The 20569-nt window shown below is 46.0% G+C and overlaps 1 protein-coding gene across 2 annotated transcripts in view; it reads right to left on the bottom strand.

Annotated features, from left to right (window-relative positions):
- Positions 1 to 20569, bottom strand: part of MYO1D (myosin ID) — a 185082-nt gene that overhangs the window by 85421 nt on the left and 79092 nt on the right. For both annotated transcript variants that reach the window (XM_068419052.1, XM_068419053.1), the window contains exons 17-19: positions 7483 to 7706; positions 6192 to 6336; positions 5512 to 5616 (exon numbers count right to left, since the gene is read on the bottom strand). In XM_068419052.1, coding sequence (XP_068275153.1) covers positions 5512 to 5616; positions 6192 to 6336; positions 7483 to 7706 — 474 coding nt within the window. The remainder of the gene's footprint in view (positions 1 to 5511; positions 5617 to 6191; positions 6337 to 7482; positions 7707 to 20569) is intronic.

Genomic DNA, 20569 nt, shown 5'->3' with positions numbered 1-20569 from the left:
CAACCCTTTCGGGGAAGACATTGTCCCTGATCTCCAATCTAAACCTCCCCTGGCACAACTTGAGGCCGTTTCCTCTCGTCCCATCGCTTGTTCCCTGGGAGAAGAGACCGACCCCCACCTCGCTACACCCTCCTTTCAGGCAGTTGTAGAGAGCGAGAAGGTCTCCCCTCAGCCTCCTTTTCTCCAGACTAAACACACCCAGGTCCCTCAGCCGCTCCTCATCACACTTGTGCTCCAGACCCTTCACCACCTTCGTTGCCCTTCTCTGGACTCGCTCCAGCACCTCAAGGTCTTTCTTGTCGTGAGGGGCCCAAAACTGCACCCAGGATTTGGGGTGCAGCCTCACCAGTGCCAAGTACAGGGGGACGATCCCTGCCCTGGTCCTGCTGGCCACACTAGAGCTGATACAAGCCATGTCCTTTCCATCTCTTTCCAAGCAAACACTTTGTTTGGTTTCTCATGCACCTATGGAGTATTTATGTCAATAATACGTGCTGTGTTTTTAGAAGGAAACCATCACGTTGGTAAGCATGGACAGAAGAGATTCAGACAAATGCCAACACCATTGCAAACGCCACTATTATTCTGATTTTGTAGGAGTAGAGACAGTCCTTCCTTATGTTCTCAGATACAGCTTATACCCTCCCGGAGAACAGCCCTTCGTAGCATTGTGTTCTCTGCACCTTCTGGGCATTTTTTATTTATATCTTTGTTGATCCAAATGTGAATCAGTCCTAATTTAGCTTCTCGACTAGCTTATGGGGGAAAATGAAGGTCTGGCCTATAGCAGAAAGACCTCTAAACGAGCTTTTCAGGTCTCTGCCAGGGGCCTCTAGACACCGCAGGGCACAGGGCTTTGGAAGAGATGGTCCTCTCAAGGGAGCTTGGTGCCACAAATGACAAGGGAAAAAGTGGGAAGAAAAGCCTTATTTAAAAGAAAAAAAGAGAGAAATTGTTGTTTCCTAGGTGATACAACAAAATCTGGTCGTACGCATGAAATATGCATTTGGTTTCCCAAGGCAAAACAACTTGAAAATATCCTTTGACAAACAAAGAGCACCACAGTGCTCAGAAAAGATGTATTTTTCCGTAGGCAGAAATGAAATGACCTGCTTCTACCTATACCTACTGCGAGAAAGCAAGCACATGTACCTCCCATCAGCGAGACTTCAAAGGCTCTTCACAAACCTCCTATAAAAAGAGCTGTAAAAGCTTCAGTCCAAACAGATTCACCCGTTATTATTCATCTCAAGCTGTTGAAATTAAGACCCCCCGTACTCAAGCTAAAGAAAACTTTACCAACAGTTATCAGTACTTCAGGAGTAGTTCCCTGGCTGGTGAGAGCTGGTATCACTTCACTAGAACAATGTCAATCATCAGCTAAAAAAAATGTCTCAAAGAATTTAATGGTTAGCAAATATCTTACAGGTCATAAGATATGTTCTATACAAAAACATTTGTAAATACATGAACTCCAGGGTTAACTTGTGTCTATTCAAGTTGCCCAGGACTTATCTTTTTTATTTCTTTTCTTTCCAAGGGAAGAAGTGTATTAGACTGCAATTATCTGAAAATTTTAAGAAGCAGACACCTAATACTGCTGTTGACAGTCAAGAACCACTTCACACGCAGCGTGATGATTTGGTACCTTACTGAGAGCCCCAAAGGAAGGCTGATGCTGCTCCTGGAATAGCACATTCACCTCGACTCACCAAAGAGCGCTCTCGTGACTAGTAACACCTTCGAGCCTAAAGGCCCAGCAGTAACAGCACAGTTTTTGGTCAAGAATCCTCAAATAAGCTGAATCATGAAAATATACCACAAGTGAACTTGAGCAACCTTAGTCTGTGGCCTGATGCTTTGTTACAGAGCATTATTTAAGGGAAGCAATGAAATCACCTGATAATTAATTACATTTTCATTTCTATAACTCACTCTTCAGTCCCCTACTGAAGCTTTGTGTGAGCCAAATTTCAGCTGAGAAACAAACAGTAACAGCCAATTTGCAAACCCACAACAAACCAGGTTGAGCACAAGAAATCTGACAAACCTCCCTGCAGCAAACCTTTCTTTCCAATGCTCTGACCACCAAGACAGCCCGCACATGCCAACACCGAAGTGCCACACTTGTGCGAAGAACGTTTGGGATGACATGGGGAGGTTAGAGAAGGATAAGGCTAAAAGGAAAAAAAAAAAATTTTGTTTAATTTTTTTTAAATAAAAGGGAAGAATGTAGCAATCGGAAGAAATTCCCCCTGCCCCATAGCACTGAAAGCTGATCCTCAGACTGCCGTGACTTTTTGGGTAAGAGGCAGAATGCTACAGCTTGTATTTTTGACAAGAGAAACACCTTCAGTTTAAAAAGACAGCTTAGGATATAAATGGTTTAATGTGAAGAGAAAAAGAAGGCTAATGCTGTTTTCAGGGTAAAGACTCTGTTCTCGTAGTCAAAGCACGGAGTCACTTACAGGCTCTACAACAGTTTTCACTGGTGCTCAGCCTGCAAATCCGACGTTCAAATTTAAGGCACAATAGATTACCTACAGAAGTGCATTGGTTGGAAAGTGAAATGCTAAATCTTGAAATACTAAATCTTTGTCTTCTGAGCTTTCAAAGTTCAGGATTGTTTGTCTTCTCTCCTTTGTTCACTTCAGGCTTGCCTGGACATTGCTTGTCCATGCAAGAGGGAAGACAAATAGTTGACTCAAAAAGATATTACACGAAGCATGGATTTGAAAGGGGTCATTTGCTTTTGAGTTTCAACATGGAGATGTACTGAAATCGCCGGGCTTACACACGTCATTAAGGATCCTATGAACTTGCAGTCTTGCCCTCAACAGCAATGCTGAAATTATTTTATCCATTGAGGTGCTGGAGCAAGTCCAGAGAAGGGCAACGGAGCTGGGGAAGGGTCTGGAGTACAAGTGTGATGAGGAGCGGCTGAGGGAAAAGGAGGCTGAGGGGAGACCTTCTTGCTCTCTACAACTGCCTGAAAGGAGGGTGTAGCGAGGGGGGGTCGGTCTCTTCTCCCAAGTAACAAGCAATGGGATGAGAGGAAACGGCCTCAAGTTGTGCCAGGGGAGGTTTAGATTGGAGATCAGGGACAATGTCTTCCCCAAAAGGGTTGTCAAGCACTGGCACAGGCTGCCCAGGGCAGTAGTGGAGTCCCCATCCCTGGGGGTTAAAAGCTGTGGAGATGTGGTGCTGAGGGCCATGGGTTAGTGGTGGGCTTGGCAGTGCTGGGTTAACGGTTGGACTCAATGATCTTAAAGGTCCTTTCCTACCAAAATGATTCCATGATCCTATGATTTGTTGGAGGAGAGGTGCTCCTATTTGCTTCTTTAAGACCATCATTTTCCTACAGGCGATGCTGCATTTTCACTAAATTTAGCTCTATTTTTTCAGTCTAACACAGATCCTTAAGAATGAAGACCAGAAAAAGTACTAACGACCTCAAAGACTCGGGCACGGCCAGGTTGTGGACAAGCAGCAGTTCCCCAGTGCCAGCTGACCCATCACCCATGGCTTGGTGCACGTCTCAAGCTGCAGGTCAGCTTGTCTCACCTTAGCCCCGCTGTCGCTGAGCCTACGTACTGTACTGCCACGCTCGTGCACGTGCTTCCTCTACTGCTGATTTCAAAAGCCAGGCAAAGGTACCCCTAACTAAGGAGGCAAGTGGAGGATTAAGCCTGACCTCTCTGATAGAAGAAAGTGACCAACAATTTAACTTTAAAAAGATCCAAAAAGTTACAAGAGAATTTAAAACCCACGAGACAGTAAGTCTAGAACCTCGCAGTCTCTGCGGTATTTTCTGGTTTCAGCTGAGCTACTTTTTTAAGCACCCAGGGTAAGCTAAAGCTTTCTTCACCTCTGAAAGCACGGCAAGTAACCTTTCAGGCTCAGGAAGAAATCCACTTGATGATAGGTAACACCTACTCCATCTCCAGACTGCTTTTACTATTGAAGCCTGGGACATCAACGCAACAAACCCCAGCAGAAAAGGGATTTTTCCAGCAAGTAAACACAGTAACAGGATGTAAGAAACAAGGAACAATCCTTGTATGCTCAAGGATTTCTTCATACACCATAAACAAAAAGGAGCTGCTCAGACACTGGCCTAAAGGCAGGAGCTCTGGGCTTCCAACGACCGAACAGGTTAAGGTATGGATCCATGTCTCAGAAATCTGCTTTCCCCTACGCTTGCCCAGGAGATTGTCCTTTGAAGCTGAATCAGGAGCAAGTGAGAGAAATATAAGGACTTAAAAGTTGCATAACAGTGAGCAAAATTAAACTCCCACACCAGGTATACACATATTATACACCCTACACGCCCCAAGCGATTCCCCTCAAATTCCCCTCCACTCCCATTCAAAACAAGTCCTATAAACTTTAAGATTCCTACATCTTTTAGAACTGAACATTGTATTTTTACAATTTTTCCAGTTTAGCTAGAAACAGCAACAATTAGGAAATAGCTCATTAAATGAATTAGAAGAGGAATTCTTTTGTTTGCAGCCTGAAGTGAAAAAAGCCAGGGGGAAATTCTCCTGCATCTCCTTGTCCCTCACAGAGGTTCCAGCCAAACTGCTGCAAGACTGTAGAGAGGAGGTTTGGATCCAGCCCCACCTGATCCCCCTTTAATCCTAACAACAGAAACCAATATTCACTCAAACCACTCATTCAATTAGCAAAAAGCTAATTAGCTAAAAGCAACAGAACACTCCACTGAAAGATTTTTGTTTGGAAAACAAGAAGAGATTTCTATTTTTATATTCACAAATCCCTGTTTTATAAATCATATAACTCCCTACCACCAGGAAAGAAGTTTTGTTATACAGTGAGATTTTATGCTGCAAAGTGAATTTTGTTCTTACTGTTAAATCTAATATTTGCAGAATCACAAGCAATAATCACGCACACGCTCCACTTCTGGCAAGTGGGGACCAACTGCAAAAGCACATTTTTAGAAATAAAAATAATATGCAGCTTCTTAAAAACACTTGAACATCAGCAGCCCCGGCCTGCCATTGGATTTGTTTTTGTCTGTTGGCTTTGAAAAATTCAAAATATCCTCTGCTGACAGACATTTAAAAACAACATCATTTAGATAATTATGATCTACCCATTAAAAAATCATGCAAGTACATTTTCCTAATTAGTTTTTTAAACCTTCCAACCAATTTAACAAAAAAAACCCCATTCTGCTATGAAAAAAGTCAGACCCAAACCAGTTACACAGAATCAAGTGAATTTATTCATGTCTCCGACACGAAGAGGCCAAGGCCACAGAAGCCCCTCACACAAAGCACCCCTCGGTGCACGAGGCTCAGAGTTACGTATCCATCAAAAAATCACTGCTACCATTCACGGAACAGGGTGGCGTTGACCTGCTGCCTGTTAAAGCATCTCCAGGACAATCTCCTCGCCCTCGGCTTCCCAAGATTTCACCTTGCCCACAAGAAGCTCCCCCACCCAACCCACGCGCCTGCAGCCCACGCAGACGCCCGTTACCTTGCGGACGTGACAGGAGAAGAGGACGTTCATGTACTTGTCTTTCCGTTTCAGCTCGTTGGTGACGGGGATGAAAGAGCCCGTGGTCTGAGGGTTATCTGGTTTCTGAAAGAGCAAAGACGGGCACGTAACTCTTCTTGCTTACTGGAGAAAGTCATTGCATCGTGTCACGGCAGGCCAGAGAGGACTGCAGCTGCACCACCTCGTCCGAAGGCTTCCTCCAGTCTCTGCCTCGGCGAGGAGCCGGCAGAGCGTCAGGAGTCTGATGTGCTTTGTGAAAGAAAGCCTTAACAAAGCAAAATGCTTAAAGGAAGGACGGAGTAAAAAGAAGCGATGCAACTTGCCTAGAGAGAACGGCTTTGTTCCTTTTCATTTTGTGCTATTTTTTAACATCCCTTTATATCTAGAATTTTAGTTTTACATCGACTTCTTTCCTAGCTTTGGCCATTTGAAGAGCCAGCTGACGGCATTACTCATTATCTTTTAACGCTGCTTGTGATGCTCAAGCTAGAGAAATTCAGCAAAAGCACTCAAAGACTCTGAAACTATTTAAACCCGTTTACAGACGAAATTTCAAAGTCCTTCTCCCTCCCAAGAAACCAACAGTCACTTTTTCAAATTTCCACCCCTGTAGCATCCTAAGCCCCAGCCATCGCATCCATCACTTCACTTGTACTCACCAGTGCGATGTAATTCCCCTCCCATGCTCTTTGTAGGCCGATATCAGCTCTGTGACCCTTCAGCACTTCCATGGCAGCAACCTTGGCCCTCAGTTGAGGTAGGACTTCTGGTGGGACGCTCCGGATGAGTTCACCTGCTCTCCACCTGCCACAAAACGCCTGAATCAGTTCCACAGTCTGTACCACATATTATGAGGACTACTTCTGCCAGCTCAGCACAACAAGGACACCCCTAGACTATAAATGTCAGGGGAAAAAGAAGTCCTTCCATTGCATTCATAAAGCTGGAAATATCAGTTATCATTTTAAAGTCACATATAATCTGACTCCTAGCAAGTTTGGCTGGAGTACTCCCCGTCCCATACCCAGAAGTCAACTACTGGCACATCTGTTTGCAATAAAGTATTTGCAAGCCCATTTTTTTGGCTCATTTACAACATCATTCTCCTTTAATAGCTGAATTTGGCCCTACAATTGAAACCTACCCAACTGTAACACGAAACAGGGCAGGGTAGCCCATCCGTTACTCCACACCACGCTCCAGCCTTCAGCAGCAACACCAGGTCTCCAGGATTAATGCTATGAAAAGTCTTTCAGCAACTAAAATTTTATAATTATGATAATTGAGCTTATTCAGAAAGCGGGACTCTCCACCCAGCTAGGTTGTGGATGGCTTTCAAGAGACAGCTGGGGAAAAAAACAAGGCTGACTTGATCTAGTGCTGGTGGTGATACCCCTCCAAGCAGATGGCTGCACCGGAGCTCTCCAGAGGCCATATCCAGCCAACATTTGTCTTGTTCAGTGACATTCACAAGTCATCATTTTTCAAATTGGAATCGTAACTTCTTTGTCTACAACTCACCAGATAAAAAACCACCAGCTTTTAGATATTAGGAGGTTGTAATAAAGGTATAAAATACCTCTTCTGCACATAGAATACGGGCAGATAGTAGAGCATTGCTTATTCTAGTGCAGAAAAGTACTGACTTACTATAAGAAGACTTGATGAAGTCTAAAAGATTCCTTTTCTCTCCCCCCACATCTAACAGCAGCGGCTCTTTTCTTTCAAAACCAACCAGAAAGGGGCCAAGGAAGGAAATACAATGTCCACCCTGACTAGATCTTTGAAACAGAATAATTATTTGCCTGGTCAAGGGTACCAAAAGCCACCGACATCTTCATCTATGATGTCCAGTTCATTTTATTCAGTCATTTTTCCAACTTTCATGGACCAAGCAGTAGCTGTTCACTCCTCTAGGCAGACTGAAAAGACGAGAGGTTTGCTTTGTACCTATGGTAAATGGTCTGGAGGGCCTCTTCAAACCGGCGCAGCACTTTGGGTGGAGTGGGCCATTGCACGTGCTTGCCATAATCCTTCATCTGCCTCACGTTGTGGAAGCGTCGGGCAACCTCACGGATGTAGGCCTTCACCTTGTAGCGGCGGTAATACTTGAGTATCGTGAGGGCGGCCTTCGTCCTCTTGTAGCGAAGGCGAGCCAAAGTGCCCCTCCAGACCTGAGAGTCAGTGGAGAAGACAGTTTGAGCAATAAAAAGCAGGATTTTTTTTTTTAATTTCTGGACTCCTTCTACACTGCTCAAATCCATAACCATATTAGTTTTATTTTAAAGTGACTTCTCTGTGCTCATTAAATCCAATTAAAACATTGCTGAAAAAACACTGTGTTTACCAGTGTAGCGAGAAACAATTTTAACACTGATTAAAAAAGATTGCTTTGAAAATAGTTTGGGGAATATCTATTGAGGCCACGTGCTGAAAAGCAAGCAGATATGTCGTACAAATGGTATCTCCAACTCGCCGGCCGGGAGGTCAGCTCTGCCAGCACCACTGCGAGTCTCATTTGTGCCTGGGGAACTCCACAGGTAGGAAACACTCCACATTCTGGACTTCTCCTTCCACCACCCCGTGCAAAGAGGCACCTTGGGACTTGGTGTAGGAAGATGTGCAGTGCTGACGTGACTATACGGTGCTACTAACTCCTAACCTGAAGCCCCCCACGCATGACGCAGCGCTCGGCCGGGCTGGGCAGGTTGGGCTGTTTCTATCCCGTAACCAGAGAAATGCGTATTCACCCCAGCGCTCTCGAGCCGACGTGCACGACACCTGAGGGATTTGTCAACAGCTGCACTTTCCCTCTACTATAATCTGCCAAGATGAAGATTGTATTTTTGTTTCCTTGTAGAATTAAACTGGAAGGATAACGAGGCTCCTACATGTGAAGAGTGTTTCACTACCCGCTACGGGCCCTTCTGGAGAGTTTACTTCCCTCCTGAGAAACATCCCATAGCATCATCGATGCATATCAAGCCTTCTATTTACAGAAGAATTAATTAATTAATTACCTGAGGCAATTTTCAATGTGATATTCGCTTTGTGAAGCCGATGTCAAAGGTGCTCTTGACAGCTTTACTGACAATCCTGATATGTGGCTGAGAAAAACTCTATGTAGCAAGGAGTATAGCAGCTGTGAGGGGCTGCTCTTCTCTATATATTCAAAATTCAAAGAGGAAATAGAGACTTTGGGTTCCAAACCCCTCAAAAGCAGAGGACTTTCCTCTTCCAATCTCTGTCAGAGCAACCCCTCCTCATTCACCTTTGGCCTCGCTGTCCTTCTGTAGGATATCTCCCGTTCACAACAGACATGGCCCACGTAGCTCTGGTAGAGCCTGAGGAGGTGCTTGAGCACCCACCACTTCACTCATGCATTCGATGCTCCATAAAACACATTTGTGTTCTAGTCAAGACCCTACATAATGCTGCCCCAGCATCCAACAGTACGGCTGAGCCAATCCATCCCTCACTTGTATTTTATTGTGTCCACTGACTGTAAGAATACAACCTCCAACATTAGTGGGCCCCGCACCTCAAGCAAGATGTTGAGGTGTTGGAGCGAGTCCAGAGGAGGGCGACCAAGCTGGTGAAGGGTCTGGAGGGTCTGACCTACAAGGAATGGCTGAGGGAGCTGGGGGTGTTTAGCCTGGAGAAGAGGAGGCTCAGAGGTGACCTTAGTGCAGTCTACAACTACCTGAAGGGAGGTTGTAGCACAGTGGGAGTCGGCCTCTTCTCCCAGGCAACCAGCGATAGGACAAGAGGACACAGCCTCAAGCTTCACCAGGGGAGGTTCAGGTTGGACATTAGGAAGCATTTCTTCTCAGCAAGGGTCATTAGCCATTGGAAGGGGCTGCCCAGGGAGGTGGTGGAGTCCCCATCTCTGGAGGGGTTTAAGAAAAGACTGGACATGGCACTTAGTGCCCTGGTCTAGTTGCCATGGTGGTGTCAGGGCAATGGTTGGGCTCGATGATCCCAGAGGGCTCTTCCAACCTGATTGAGTCTGTGATTCTGTGATTATTCCAAGATAGAAACCAATCCTCAAAATAGTATGAAATCACCCTACCCCCTACCCATTCTGTGGAACATTTAACATGGTGAAAAGCAAACTGCAGCTTCTCAGTCCCATACGGCTGAGAGGCAGATGGAGCCCAGCTCACTCCTACACTGTACGTTGTATATTGTTGGTAGGAAGAGGAGGAGGGAAATGAAGCACAGCAAGCAACCAGGGAAACAACTCAACACATGCAAGGTGACCGAAGGCAACGTGCTCCTTACCAGGCCCCAGCCCCTGCCAGGAGCCCCTCTCCTAAGGAGGGTGGGGGAACAGAGACTGTTTCAGTGATCACAGGGAAGAGACGCACAACATGGGACAGCGAAGGGAAAGGTAAGAGCAGGCAGCCCAAAAAGCAGTCCCTGTAATCACGGCAGGAAATCAGCACTGCTGTACTGACCAGACAAATAAAACCAGCTGGAAGAGAAAGCACCAGTTAAGCAGTGAATACTGGACTGGTACTGAAAATCTCAACACTGCATAAATGTAAAATAATATGTAACATTTCCCTTATTTATTCTTTGAAATCATAAGACAGATTGAGCGAAAGCATCATCCTTTGCTTAACATATGCTGTTCTTAGTAGTCACTTTTAGTGCACTTAATTATAATTGTAGTTTTAGTTCTGTATAACCTGCATATCAGGAAGAGATACAAGAACATTGCCATACAAAGGGCATCAGAGCTCCTGAGATGCTCAGCGCTTCCTGAAGCCACAAGCAAAAAAACCAGCCTGCACAGGGCCTGGATTTCACCCAAGGTGCGTAAGGCTGATTTAAACCTCAAATTTCCACGTCTGAGGGCATAACAGACTCAGAAACGGTATGAATTTGACAGAATCAGCAACTAGGATAAAACAATTGAGCATCTAAAAAGTACTGAAGTAATTTGTGCCCTTTTTTAAAGAAAAGTGAAGGCGACTTGCATTGCTCGAGACATTTAAACAAAGACTGAAGCGTCACAAAATGTACCTGCAAGGAAGTCCAAAGAAGGGCAATGAAGCTGGTGAAGGGTCTGGAGCACAAGTGTGATGAGGAGCAGCTGAGGGACCTGGGGGTGTTTAGCCTGGAGAAAAGGAGGCTGAGGGGAGACCTTCTTGCTCCCTACAACTGCCTGAAAGGAGGGTGTAGCGAGGGGGGGGTCGGTCTCTTCTCCCAAGGAACAAGCGATGGGATGAGACGAAACAGCCTCAAGTTGTGCCAGGGGAGGTTTAGATTGGAGATCAGGGACAATGTCTTCACCAAAAGGGTTGTCAAGCACTGGCACAGGCTGCCCAGGGCAGTGGTGGAGTCCCCATCGCTGGGGGGATTTAAAAGCCGTGGAGATGTGGTGCTGAGGGCCATGGGTTAGTGGTGGGCTTGGCAGTGCTGGGTTAACGGTTGGACTCGACAATCTTAAAGGTCCTTTCCAACCCAAACGATTCCATGATTTGATGATTCTATGAATATACGTACAGTAAACAAGATAAACTGGGTAAAAACCTACTGCCAGCTTCTCATTTTTTAATTTAATAAGAATCGAAATGAGGAACAAAGGGTTCCAGGTCGCAGCTAAACACCCCTCTGAACGTTATAAAGGATCTCAAGAAAAGAACATGGACGGTAAATTTGTATAAGCTGGTAGTAACTTTGCAGAGCTTCCCTTCTGTCACAGTTTTTCCCAAAAACATTCTGAATTGTTTTCAGATACAGAACAAGGTCTTGATTTTGCTTCCTTGCGCTCGAAGTAGGCACGCTCTTGAGGAAAGTCTCTTGCTGTGGTTATTTTTTTTACACCAGTCAGACATCTGCGGAACAAAGGCGCTGTAACAGATTGCCCCGATGTTGTATCCGCTGCATCGCTGCAGAAATTGGCTTCACAGCAAGAAGTGCCACCGTTGCTACAAACACCAGCCTTCCCAAATCCAATTATCCAGCCGAGGCATGCCCCTTGGCTACACACAAGCAGGAAACTATTAATGGAAAGTGCATCCTCAAATCAAGTTGTTTATCCACAACTGGATAACTTCACTCCTAGTAAGGACCTTTCTAATAGCCACAATGGCAGCTCCTCCCAAAAGTAAGGAGAAAGCGAGAGGTAAAAACAAACCTCTCCCAGGGAATGGGGTACAAGTATTTTTAAAATTAATTCACCTCGAGGGAGTGGATTCTGCCCCTCTGCTCCGCTCTCCTGAGACCCCCCCTGCAGTGCTGCGTCCAGCTCTGGGGCCCCCAACACATGAAGGACACGGAGCTGTTGGAGTGAGTCCAGAGGAGGCCACGGAGATGCTCAGAGGGCTGGAGCCCCTCTGCTCTGGAGACAGGCTGAGAGAGCTGGGGCTGTTCAGCCTGGAGAAGAAAAGGCTCCGGGGAGACCTTCTAGCACCTTCCAGTACCTGAAGGGGCTACAGGAAAGCTGGAGAGGGGCTTTTGACAAGGGCATGGAGTGACAGGATGAGGGGGAACGGTTTTAAACTGAAAGAGGGGAGATTGAGATGAGATATGAGGAAGAAATTCTTTGCTGTGAGGGTGGTGAGAGCCTGGCCCAGGTTGCCCAGAGAAGCTGTGGCTGCCCCCTCCCTGGCAGTGTTCAAGGCCAGGTTGGATGGGGCTTGGAGCAACCTGGTCTGGTGGAAGGTGTCCCTGCCCATGGCAGGGGGGTGGAACTGGATGGTCTTTAAGGTCCCTTCCAACCCAAACCGTTCTGTGACTCGATGAATTGTTTTTCTGGGTCAGGGTTTTCTTTCCAACCCCAGGGCTCATTCCTGCTTACAGCAGTCCATCAGGAATGTTGAACTGCCACAGCAAGCTGACTGCCTGATGGTCTCGCAGTCTCTTCCAGAAACATGGACCCTTCAAACCTACAAACAAGGGGAGGCTGTCAAAGCAACAAGCTCCTTGTTCAGCAGCCACTTTGTGTACTCTGCATTGTGTAGGTGTGAGCAATGGGTCAGAATCATACACAGACAAAGGAGGAAGCTGGAGTGTTTCCTACCAACACACGCCATTCTCACACACAAACGCTGGGAGAGCACTACCTCTCTCAATGTACCTTCCCAATTCTTCCCTCCACCTCCAGTTCATAACTCAAGAACCTTAAGCACTGTAAAATGAAAAAAAAAAACAAAATAAAAATCAAATTTCCAGGGTTAAGTTTACCATGGCATTTAGCAGATATTCTACACAGGTTCTCATGTTGCAAAAGATACTTTTCTGTTATGTGCTGCAGGACAATAGTAGAGCCATGGCCAAACACGGGAGACCCACATGCCAAAAACCCAAAAGCAAGAAGATCTGTGCATCCAGGATTCTACTTTCTTTCTGCCCTCTGTACCCAAGATAACATCCAAGTCATTTTCATACATAGTTCAGAGAGGATTCAACAGCTCACATGCATGACCTTCCTGAAACTCAACCCCCAGTGAACAGCTTGAACTTAAATCAAGGCTACACATCGGCAAGCTGGTAACGTCAGCACTTGGTGTTAGCAAATCTTGCAAGGACAGGACAAACAAGGCAGAGAATCATAGTGCCCTGTGTCGGTCCTCCTACAGGCAAGAATAAAACGACACTTCCTTTGCCACCCTTCTGTGGCTTTCACTTCTGGTGAACTTGGTTTCCCATAGAAATGAGACTAACGATAACCCTGTCCCAGTGTGACCTCCTGAGATTGCTCTGATCTGTTCTGAATCTCCAGCCAGCTTCAACCAAGTCTGACAGAGGAACAGAAGACTCGAAGAGGCAAGTCCATATATCTTTCAGGAAAAATCAACAGCAGGGTAGAGCAAGCCTGAAATTAGAGTGACATTGCTGGAAACGCTTCAGAACGAGCTCAAGAGCCATCTGCCTTCTTCGATCTCCAAATCCCAACCAGCACATGCGAAACTCCTAGCCAGGCACAGCCACAAGAGACTGTGTAACGAGCCAAACAGGTAGAAGACACCAGAAGGATCTGGCAGTGTTTCAGGGGGATGAGAAGGTGTGCAGGACACAGGTAAGGAGCGGAGGATACAGTGAGGAAGATCGGGGAGTACTGGCAGCGAAGTGGTCACAAGAAGAAGACTGATGGTCATCATTGTGGGGTGTCAGCAGCGCAGGACAAACCCAGAGGAAGTCAGGCTCAGAGAAAAGTTTCTTTGATGATAATTTCCAAAGTGACAAACTGAAGAGGAGACTCCAAAGCAATCGATTTTGTCAGCAGTTAGCGCAGTGCCCAGTGACCAAGCAAGAGCAAGAGGCATTGTGCAGGACACGCTATGGAACAGATTGTCCTCTACAAGAAGAGCTGCCCAAGGAGACAAGGCAGGGCAGGGTATAGGAAGGGGAACAAGCAGCAGCACGTGTTGGCTCCACAACGTGTGTACGCAGGGAAGGGGACTGTAAGCAAATTAAGGACTCAAGAGCAGAGACTTATAAGCAAGGTTACATTGAAAATGGAAAGAAAAGGTGTTTCTAGGCTTTTTTTTTTTTTTAATTAAAACTATTCCCCCTTATCCAGTCCTCACCCAGAGTCTCCTCACATCTCTTTCAATAACTCTGCCTTCTCTATGCTTTGTCCTCCTGAAAGTCAGGCGAAGACAAATTAAGAAGGCAAGTGAAACTACAACTAAAGGGCTCGGAGGAATGGATAGAGAGAAAGGAAAAGGTTGGAAAACAAAGTCTGAACAACACAAGAAATTCCGTCAAAGCTCCTGAACATTAGAAAGAGCAGATATTTCTATGGCTGCTTCCAGTGAGGAGAGTTCCTTGATGTTTCCTTTACCACAGTTCCTTTTACTCCTTCACTTATGGCCAGCGAGGCAGAAGTGACCACTGGGACCATGAAAAGCTCCAGACCAAGACAGATCCTCCTGCACAGCTCCAGGTGCTCGGTGACCCCATCGGTGGTCCCTCTCCTCCGAGCACGGCAGCTGCTTTGGCAGCTTCTGAAACTGGGACTGGCACAAAAAGAAATGGAGCATTCATCCAAACTAAGAGTCATAGCTCAGCTTATGGGAAGTACTGAGATCTTTTCTGCAGTACTTTGAATTCACATGTTTTTTGATTAAAATTTAATCAATTAAAATTCAAATGAATGAAAAAGGAGATCTGGACATGCCTTTAGAATCAGTTTAAAAACTTCAGTGAGCTTCTAGTGAAGTTTCTAAGATTAAAGAAACCTAACACAGAGCAAGCCCATCACCTCAGCAGAATATAAATCCTATATACCAACCTACGCATTATAGGCTCGTTTGCAGACTGCAGTCTGCTTCCAAGCCCAGAATTTCCCATTAAAAAAAAAAGGAAGAAAGAAAGGAAAACAATCAAACGGGCCCTGCAGAGCACAGGGAAAGCCAGCAGACCGGATAGGGTGGGCTCAGAATGCCAAGATCGCCTCGCCTGTAGTTCTGCCATGGAAAAAGGGATAATCTAGATTTGACCTAGATGCTGCAATCACTGCGAACGTAGAAGAAAACCCACACAGCGCGGAACCGAAACATGAGCAAGCAAACAAATGCCCAGAATTCAGCAAACAAACCAAGCTCATCTAAATTAAACACCGGTGTTATATTTTTGAGCAGTTCTGCAGCTAACTAAACCCTTGGGAACTCTTTCATGCTCGCTGTAACACAGCGCACCTCCTCCCCCCAGGCCTCCTGCGCACCAGCCTGAACTGCTTCGCGATCAATATTTCATGCTGCCCTAGCACAAGCTGCCCTCCAGGCATCCAAACTGAAGAGAATAAAAGAAAACCTAGCTGGAAATTCACATAGGCATGAACCAGGCTTTAAAGGATCTCCAACAGGAAAGGTTATTAAATATTTAAGTCAATAGCGCGGCGCAGGAGCCGTGGGCAGCTTTGCCACGGGGTCCTCCGAGGCACTGCAGGTTGGATAAATGCTCCAATCTGAAGCAAGCTTTAATTACGCTGTTCCTGATTGCTTTTGAAAGGGGTCATCTCCTTCGCTACAACGGAGCGGCTGATATTCACAGACAACTCCCACCGGGTACTTGGCACCCACCGTGATTTGTGATCTGCGTTTTCCCAGTTCAGATCCTAGAGAAGGTTGGAGGCAAAGGGTTTTCAGTCCAAGCCTCCCCGTTCTCGTAGATCCCGTTACAGAGCACACAAACGGCGAGTGGGAAGAGCTGCTTCGTTTACTAAATGCTATTTTCTCTTTTCACATGAGTCAGCTGAACAACGGTCATTCTGTCGCTCTGCTTAATAGAAACAATATTCCACGAGGTAGAAGGAGAGAAGGGTCCCACTCGGAGATTAATTAGATTGTACTAACAAGACCGTGTCCAACAATAAACATAAAAATTATCAAAGGAACGGTGGTTATAAGCAAGTTGCACATGAAGGGCTCGAGCACATACACATGACGTGCTGGATGCAAAGCCCTAACAGAGCTGCTCTGGGTTTCTCCTGCAGCTCGTTCTGCTGCTCAGCAACGGCTACAGCAGATGTCATGCTGCTGCCCCCGTCCTCCTTCGAGGCCAAGCCTGAGCTGCTGCAGTTCAGCCTGAAAGCCTCAAGAAAGCTCTTTGCCATCCTACTCATCCGGAGTCGCTACGTCCGTTTGGTGCCCTTGGCAGTGCTCTATTGGCAGTGCCCCACTGTCACGACAAAGGGCATCCGATCACTCCATCCTGGTTGCACTCGACAGAATTTCCCACCTCTGGCAACGACCAGGGAAGGAAGATGTTGGGAGAAAGGAGATAACTCTGTATGAACAGATGAAGAGAACAGACAAAGCTCCTGTATTAGGAAGCAGAGAAGTTTGCAATCACCAGAACAAGGTTGCTGCCATGAGAAGGCAGCAAGAACCTTCTCTCACACCATGAAAATCCAAGGTAGAGTTTTTCATGCTGAAAATAATTAAAATACAGGTATATCATGATCTTCAGTGTTTTAGAATCATAGAATTGTTTTGGTTGGAGAGCACCTTTAAGATCATCGAGTCCAACCGTTAACCCAGCACTGCCAAGCCCACCACTAACCCATGGCCCTCAGCACCACATCTCCACGGCTTTTAAATCCCCCCAGGGATGGGGACTCCACCACTGCCCTGGGCAGCCTGTGCCAGTGCTTGACAACCCTTTCAGTGCTTCATTGCTGGTAAAGACTGCAAAGACAACCAGAAGCACAGAACAACCTCCAAACATGGAGAAGTTAAATAATCTAGGACATTCCTCTGTGGGAAAAGGGGACTGAGAGGGGATGTGACAGTCGTTCACAGAGCCCTGAGCAAAGTCCTGCCTTGTCGGTACAGGAATGAGTGGGTACCAAGTGAAGCTGGCAGATGCAAGAACCCAAACAAAGCAAGATGTCTCCATGCAATGGTTAGCTGAGCTCGGCAAAGGCAGCTACAACACCTAGAAGCTGGTGGCACAGGTTTGAGGACAAGTTCAGGGAAGAGAAATCATAGAATCATGGAATCGTTTTGGTTGGAAATGACCTTTAAGACCATCAAGTCCAACCATTAACTGAACACTACCAAGCCCACCACTAACCCATGGCCCTAAGCACCACATCTACTTGTCTTTTAAAAACCTCCAGGGATGGTGACTCCACCACTTCCAGCAGGTGTTATTGAATAAAATAAAAACAACCATGCTTAGCTTAGGTCATCCCAAGTCCAAATGTCTGAAGGGACTGGGAAAGTATTCAGGACAGGGATGATGCACACGTGCCCTGCTGTCCTCCTGAAGCATCTCTTGGAGACACGACTGTGGTCCCGAGGGACCTTCAGTCTGATGCAGCACAGCAGCTGCTACAGTGTAAAACCTACATCTGTTCAGCGAAGTGGCTGAGGATAAAGCTCCAGCTCCATTTCGGAAGTTGTGACAGCAACGTTTTGCCTTTCTAGAACAAAGAGCAGATACAGGAAAAACAGAGCCATGCAAAGACCTAGGAAATATTACTCACCTTTGCCTAAAGGACACAAACACCACTAAAACATGCATTTTTGCTAGGGAGGACAGTTTTAATCATGGTAAAAAAAAAATAATCCAGAAATATTTCAGGAAACACGGATCAATCACTGTACACTTCTTTTCGCCCCAAAGCCCCATAACCAACGTGTGGGGCTCACTGCCCATCCCCACAAAAGAGGGGTAAACCCCTCAGAGGGACCGTGATTTATAGTGCAGCGTCCTGTTGGGAAAGAAGACACACACCGAAATCATCTGTAGATCTCTACGTTATTATGGACACAGTTCACGTGATCCTGATATTTTTACTATCGTGTTAAATTAAGATCTTTTCCAAGTGAAGGTCGCTGGACGCTATTTGTGCTTGCTTGCACTTGAATTTACACCACACTGGCAGAATTTTTACAGATTGAACAAGGCTTAAAGACATCTGGAGGTGCAGCAGATCAGTACTGTTTCAAAAACAAAAAGCTCAGGTACAATAAAAAATAAACCCCTTCCATGAAAACAAGAAGGAAGCATCAGTAGCTATGGTTGCAGAATCTGGTCTTCCCAATTTGTTCATGATATACACAAATAACCATGAAAAAAAATCCCCAAACTGTGAAAGGACAGAGTTAGAACCTGAAACACTCAATTTACAAGATCAGAACTACAGTTTGCTTAACGAAGAGGGCACTGCAGAGATGTTTGCTGAAAGAAGCCCATTCGAGATGGGAAAAAAAGCCACAGTTGAGAAAAAAAAGCACAAATATATTCTCTGTGATGCTGGCAACAGGCTTGGGGAAGAGCTTGGGGGGTTTTTTGTTTTTCCCCACATGCACAGGAGTTAATAAAGCAAGTTTTAAGGTGACCCTAACAGCCGTGAAGCTCCAGGTCTCAAAGCTGGGACACAAGAGTCCTGGACCAGGCAGTTGTCCTGCCATCCATTTATTGCTGGACCATATTTTTAAATAGTGATGCACATACACAGTACACTCTCTCTTCCTCCCTTGCTCAAGAATAAATGGGTTTTTACATTTTTTGAGATTAAAGCACGTTTTCACAGCATTTCCTGGCGGGGGGAAAACAATAATAAGCAAGTATCCAGGTGCCCCCCTGCGCCTGCTGCTGAAAGGGCAGGAGCCACTTCTCCCCTTTTTGCTTTTCCCCACGGACATGTCCCCGACTCCGCTTTTTACCAGCATAGCTGTTCATCTCAAGGAGGGTGAGATGGTTGGGGAGCTAACCTGGCAGAAAATAAGCTCCTCTTTTTTCTGTTTTTTTTTTGGTGGGTTGGTTTGTTGGTTTTGGGTTTTTTTAGGGGGGGGGGGGTGGGTTAAGATTTTTTTGTTTTGTTTTTCTTTGTGTTTGAGAAGCCTCAATGCATTCACTGGAAGCAGGCAAGCCGAGTTACTAGCACAAGGGACGTGAGCAGCACCGGAGAAGCAGTCAGATCGGTCCGCTGAGAGATCAGCTTGGCCACACCGGCCAGCGGCACTGTCAACGCAGGGGACACAGCCAGTTCTTCTTGTTACTTGGTCCTTCACAGCACCCACGTGCTGCTCCTTTGGAAGGAGCCACAGCATCTCCTTCCACAGCTTCTCCCTGCCAAAGCCTCTCAAGATCAAAGCCTCAGTTCACGGTACAAATCCACATGTAATTACATATCTATTTCCAATTATATTCAAAAACATCACAACCACATTCCCTCAAGATGGTAAATGCCTTGAGTCCGGCCGGCAAACGCGTTGCATCACCTTTTATTTGGGTCACTGAACTGAAGCCCTCATCAGATTACTACTGAGCATCCATAATCTGACACGAAAACGCCTTCCTTGTCAGAGTGAAGCTTCCCCGTGTGGGTAACGCTTCCAGCGCGCTGTGCTTCGAGGACTCGTGGGGATAGAGAAGAAAGGGAAGGTGAAACATTAAATTATGACAAGTCAGCTACGGTTCTCTTTTTTTCCTGCTCTTCCCCGCCGGGTTTGGGGGAACGTTGCCATGGTGATCGCAGCTGCGGGGCTGCGAGGCACAGCCCTCCCGAGAGCAGCCTTGGTTGATGGGCACGGAGGGGCAGCTCGGCCGCGCCACCAGGCCGCGTTGGGGTACCCACGGCTGCGGCCAGCGCTGCCGCCTTTGCCTGCACCCACCTCGGGGCTTAGAGGGCTTCTGCGCACAAGGACTTTTGTCCGAGGAGGTGCTGGGCTGCAATACAAGAACAATTCTGGCTTCCTCTGCATCAGGCAGCAAAGATTTAGTGAAGCGATTACCATACGCAGCTGTACCGGTCTGATAAAATTACACTGAAATAGTGCACTAAATTATACTGACAAGATGCCTCATCTTTGCATACCGCACGTGCTGGCTGGGCTTTTTTTCTTGAACAAAGCACTATTCTGCAAAGCTAATGAATACGTGGGAACGTTTCCAAGGGCAGAAAAAGCGATGGAGCTTTATGGCAGCTTTTTTTTTCTAATTTTATTTTTTATTTTTATTATTAACATTAGAGCTGCTCCATTTGCATTCACAAAGACAATCATATAGATGGCAAGACCACAGGTATAGTAAACAACCTCAAACCAACCATGTAGAAAGAAGTGATGTTCTCAGCTGGTGCTTCTAAAATGACCATTGGAGTTGGCTCCAACAGCGATGCCTCTGCTGCCATATGGGTTTTCTAATACTGGACACAGCTCTCGCTTGCTAAATTCTCCTGGAGCCAGCAAGTTGCCACGGTTAAATCACATCACATCTGCTTACTGACTTGGTTTGGACTGAAGTAAAATCACAGCCTGGAATCCCACTAACATTTCATCACAGAAGAAAAAGGAGTGTTGAAGATAAAGCTAAAGGAGAAGACATCCAGGAGACGTGGAACAAAAGAAAGGAAAATTATCCACTTAAACTGGAAGTCAGTTTTAATTCAGTTTAACCAAACTCATGAGAAGCAAATTCTTGTCCTCACTAACCAAAAGAACCAGCGTTATTTTAAGGGTTACTCACATGATAAAGCTCTTAAGATAATTACCAAATCTCTGAAAATCTTGTGATTTGTATGAGAGCAATAAACCACATAACATGAGAAATGAAGATGTACATT

The sequence above is a fragment of the Nyctibius grandis genome, chromosome 26 (assembly GCF_013368605.1).
Source record: "Nyctibius grandis isolate bNycGra1 chromosome 26, bNycGra1.pri, whole genome shotgun sequence".
In the NCBI taxonomy this organism is placed as follows: Eukaryota; Metazoa; Chordata; class Aves; order Nyctibiiformes; family Nyctibiidae; genus Nyctibius; species Nyctibius grandis.
The sequence above is the reverse complement of the archived record's forward strand: the minus strand, read 5'-3'. Positions and strand labels throughout refer to the sequence as shown.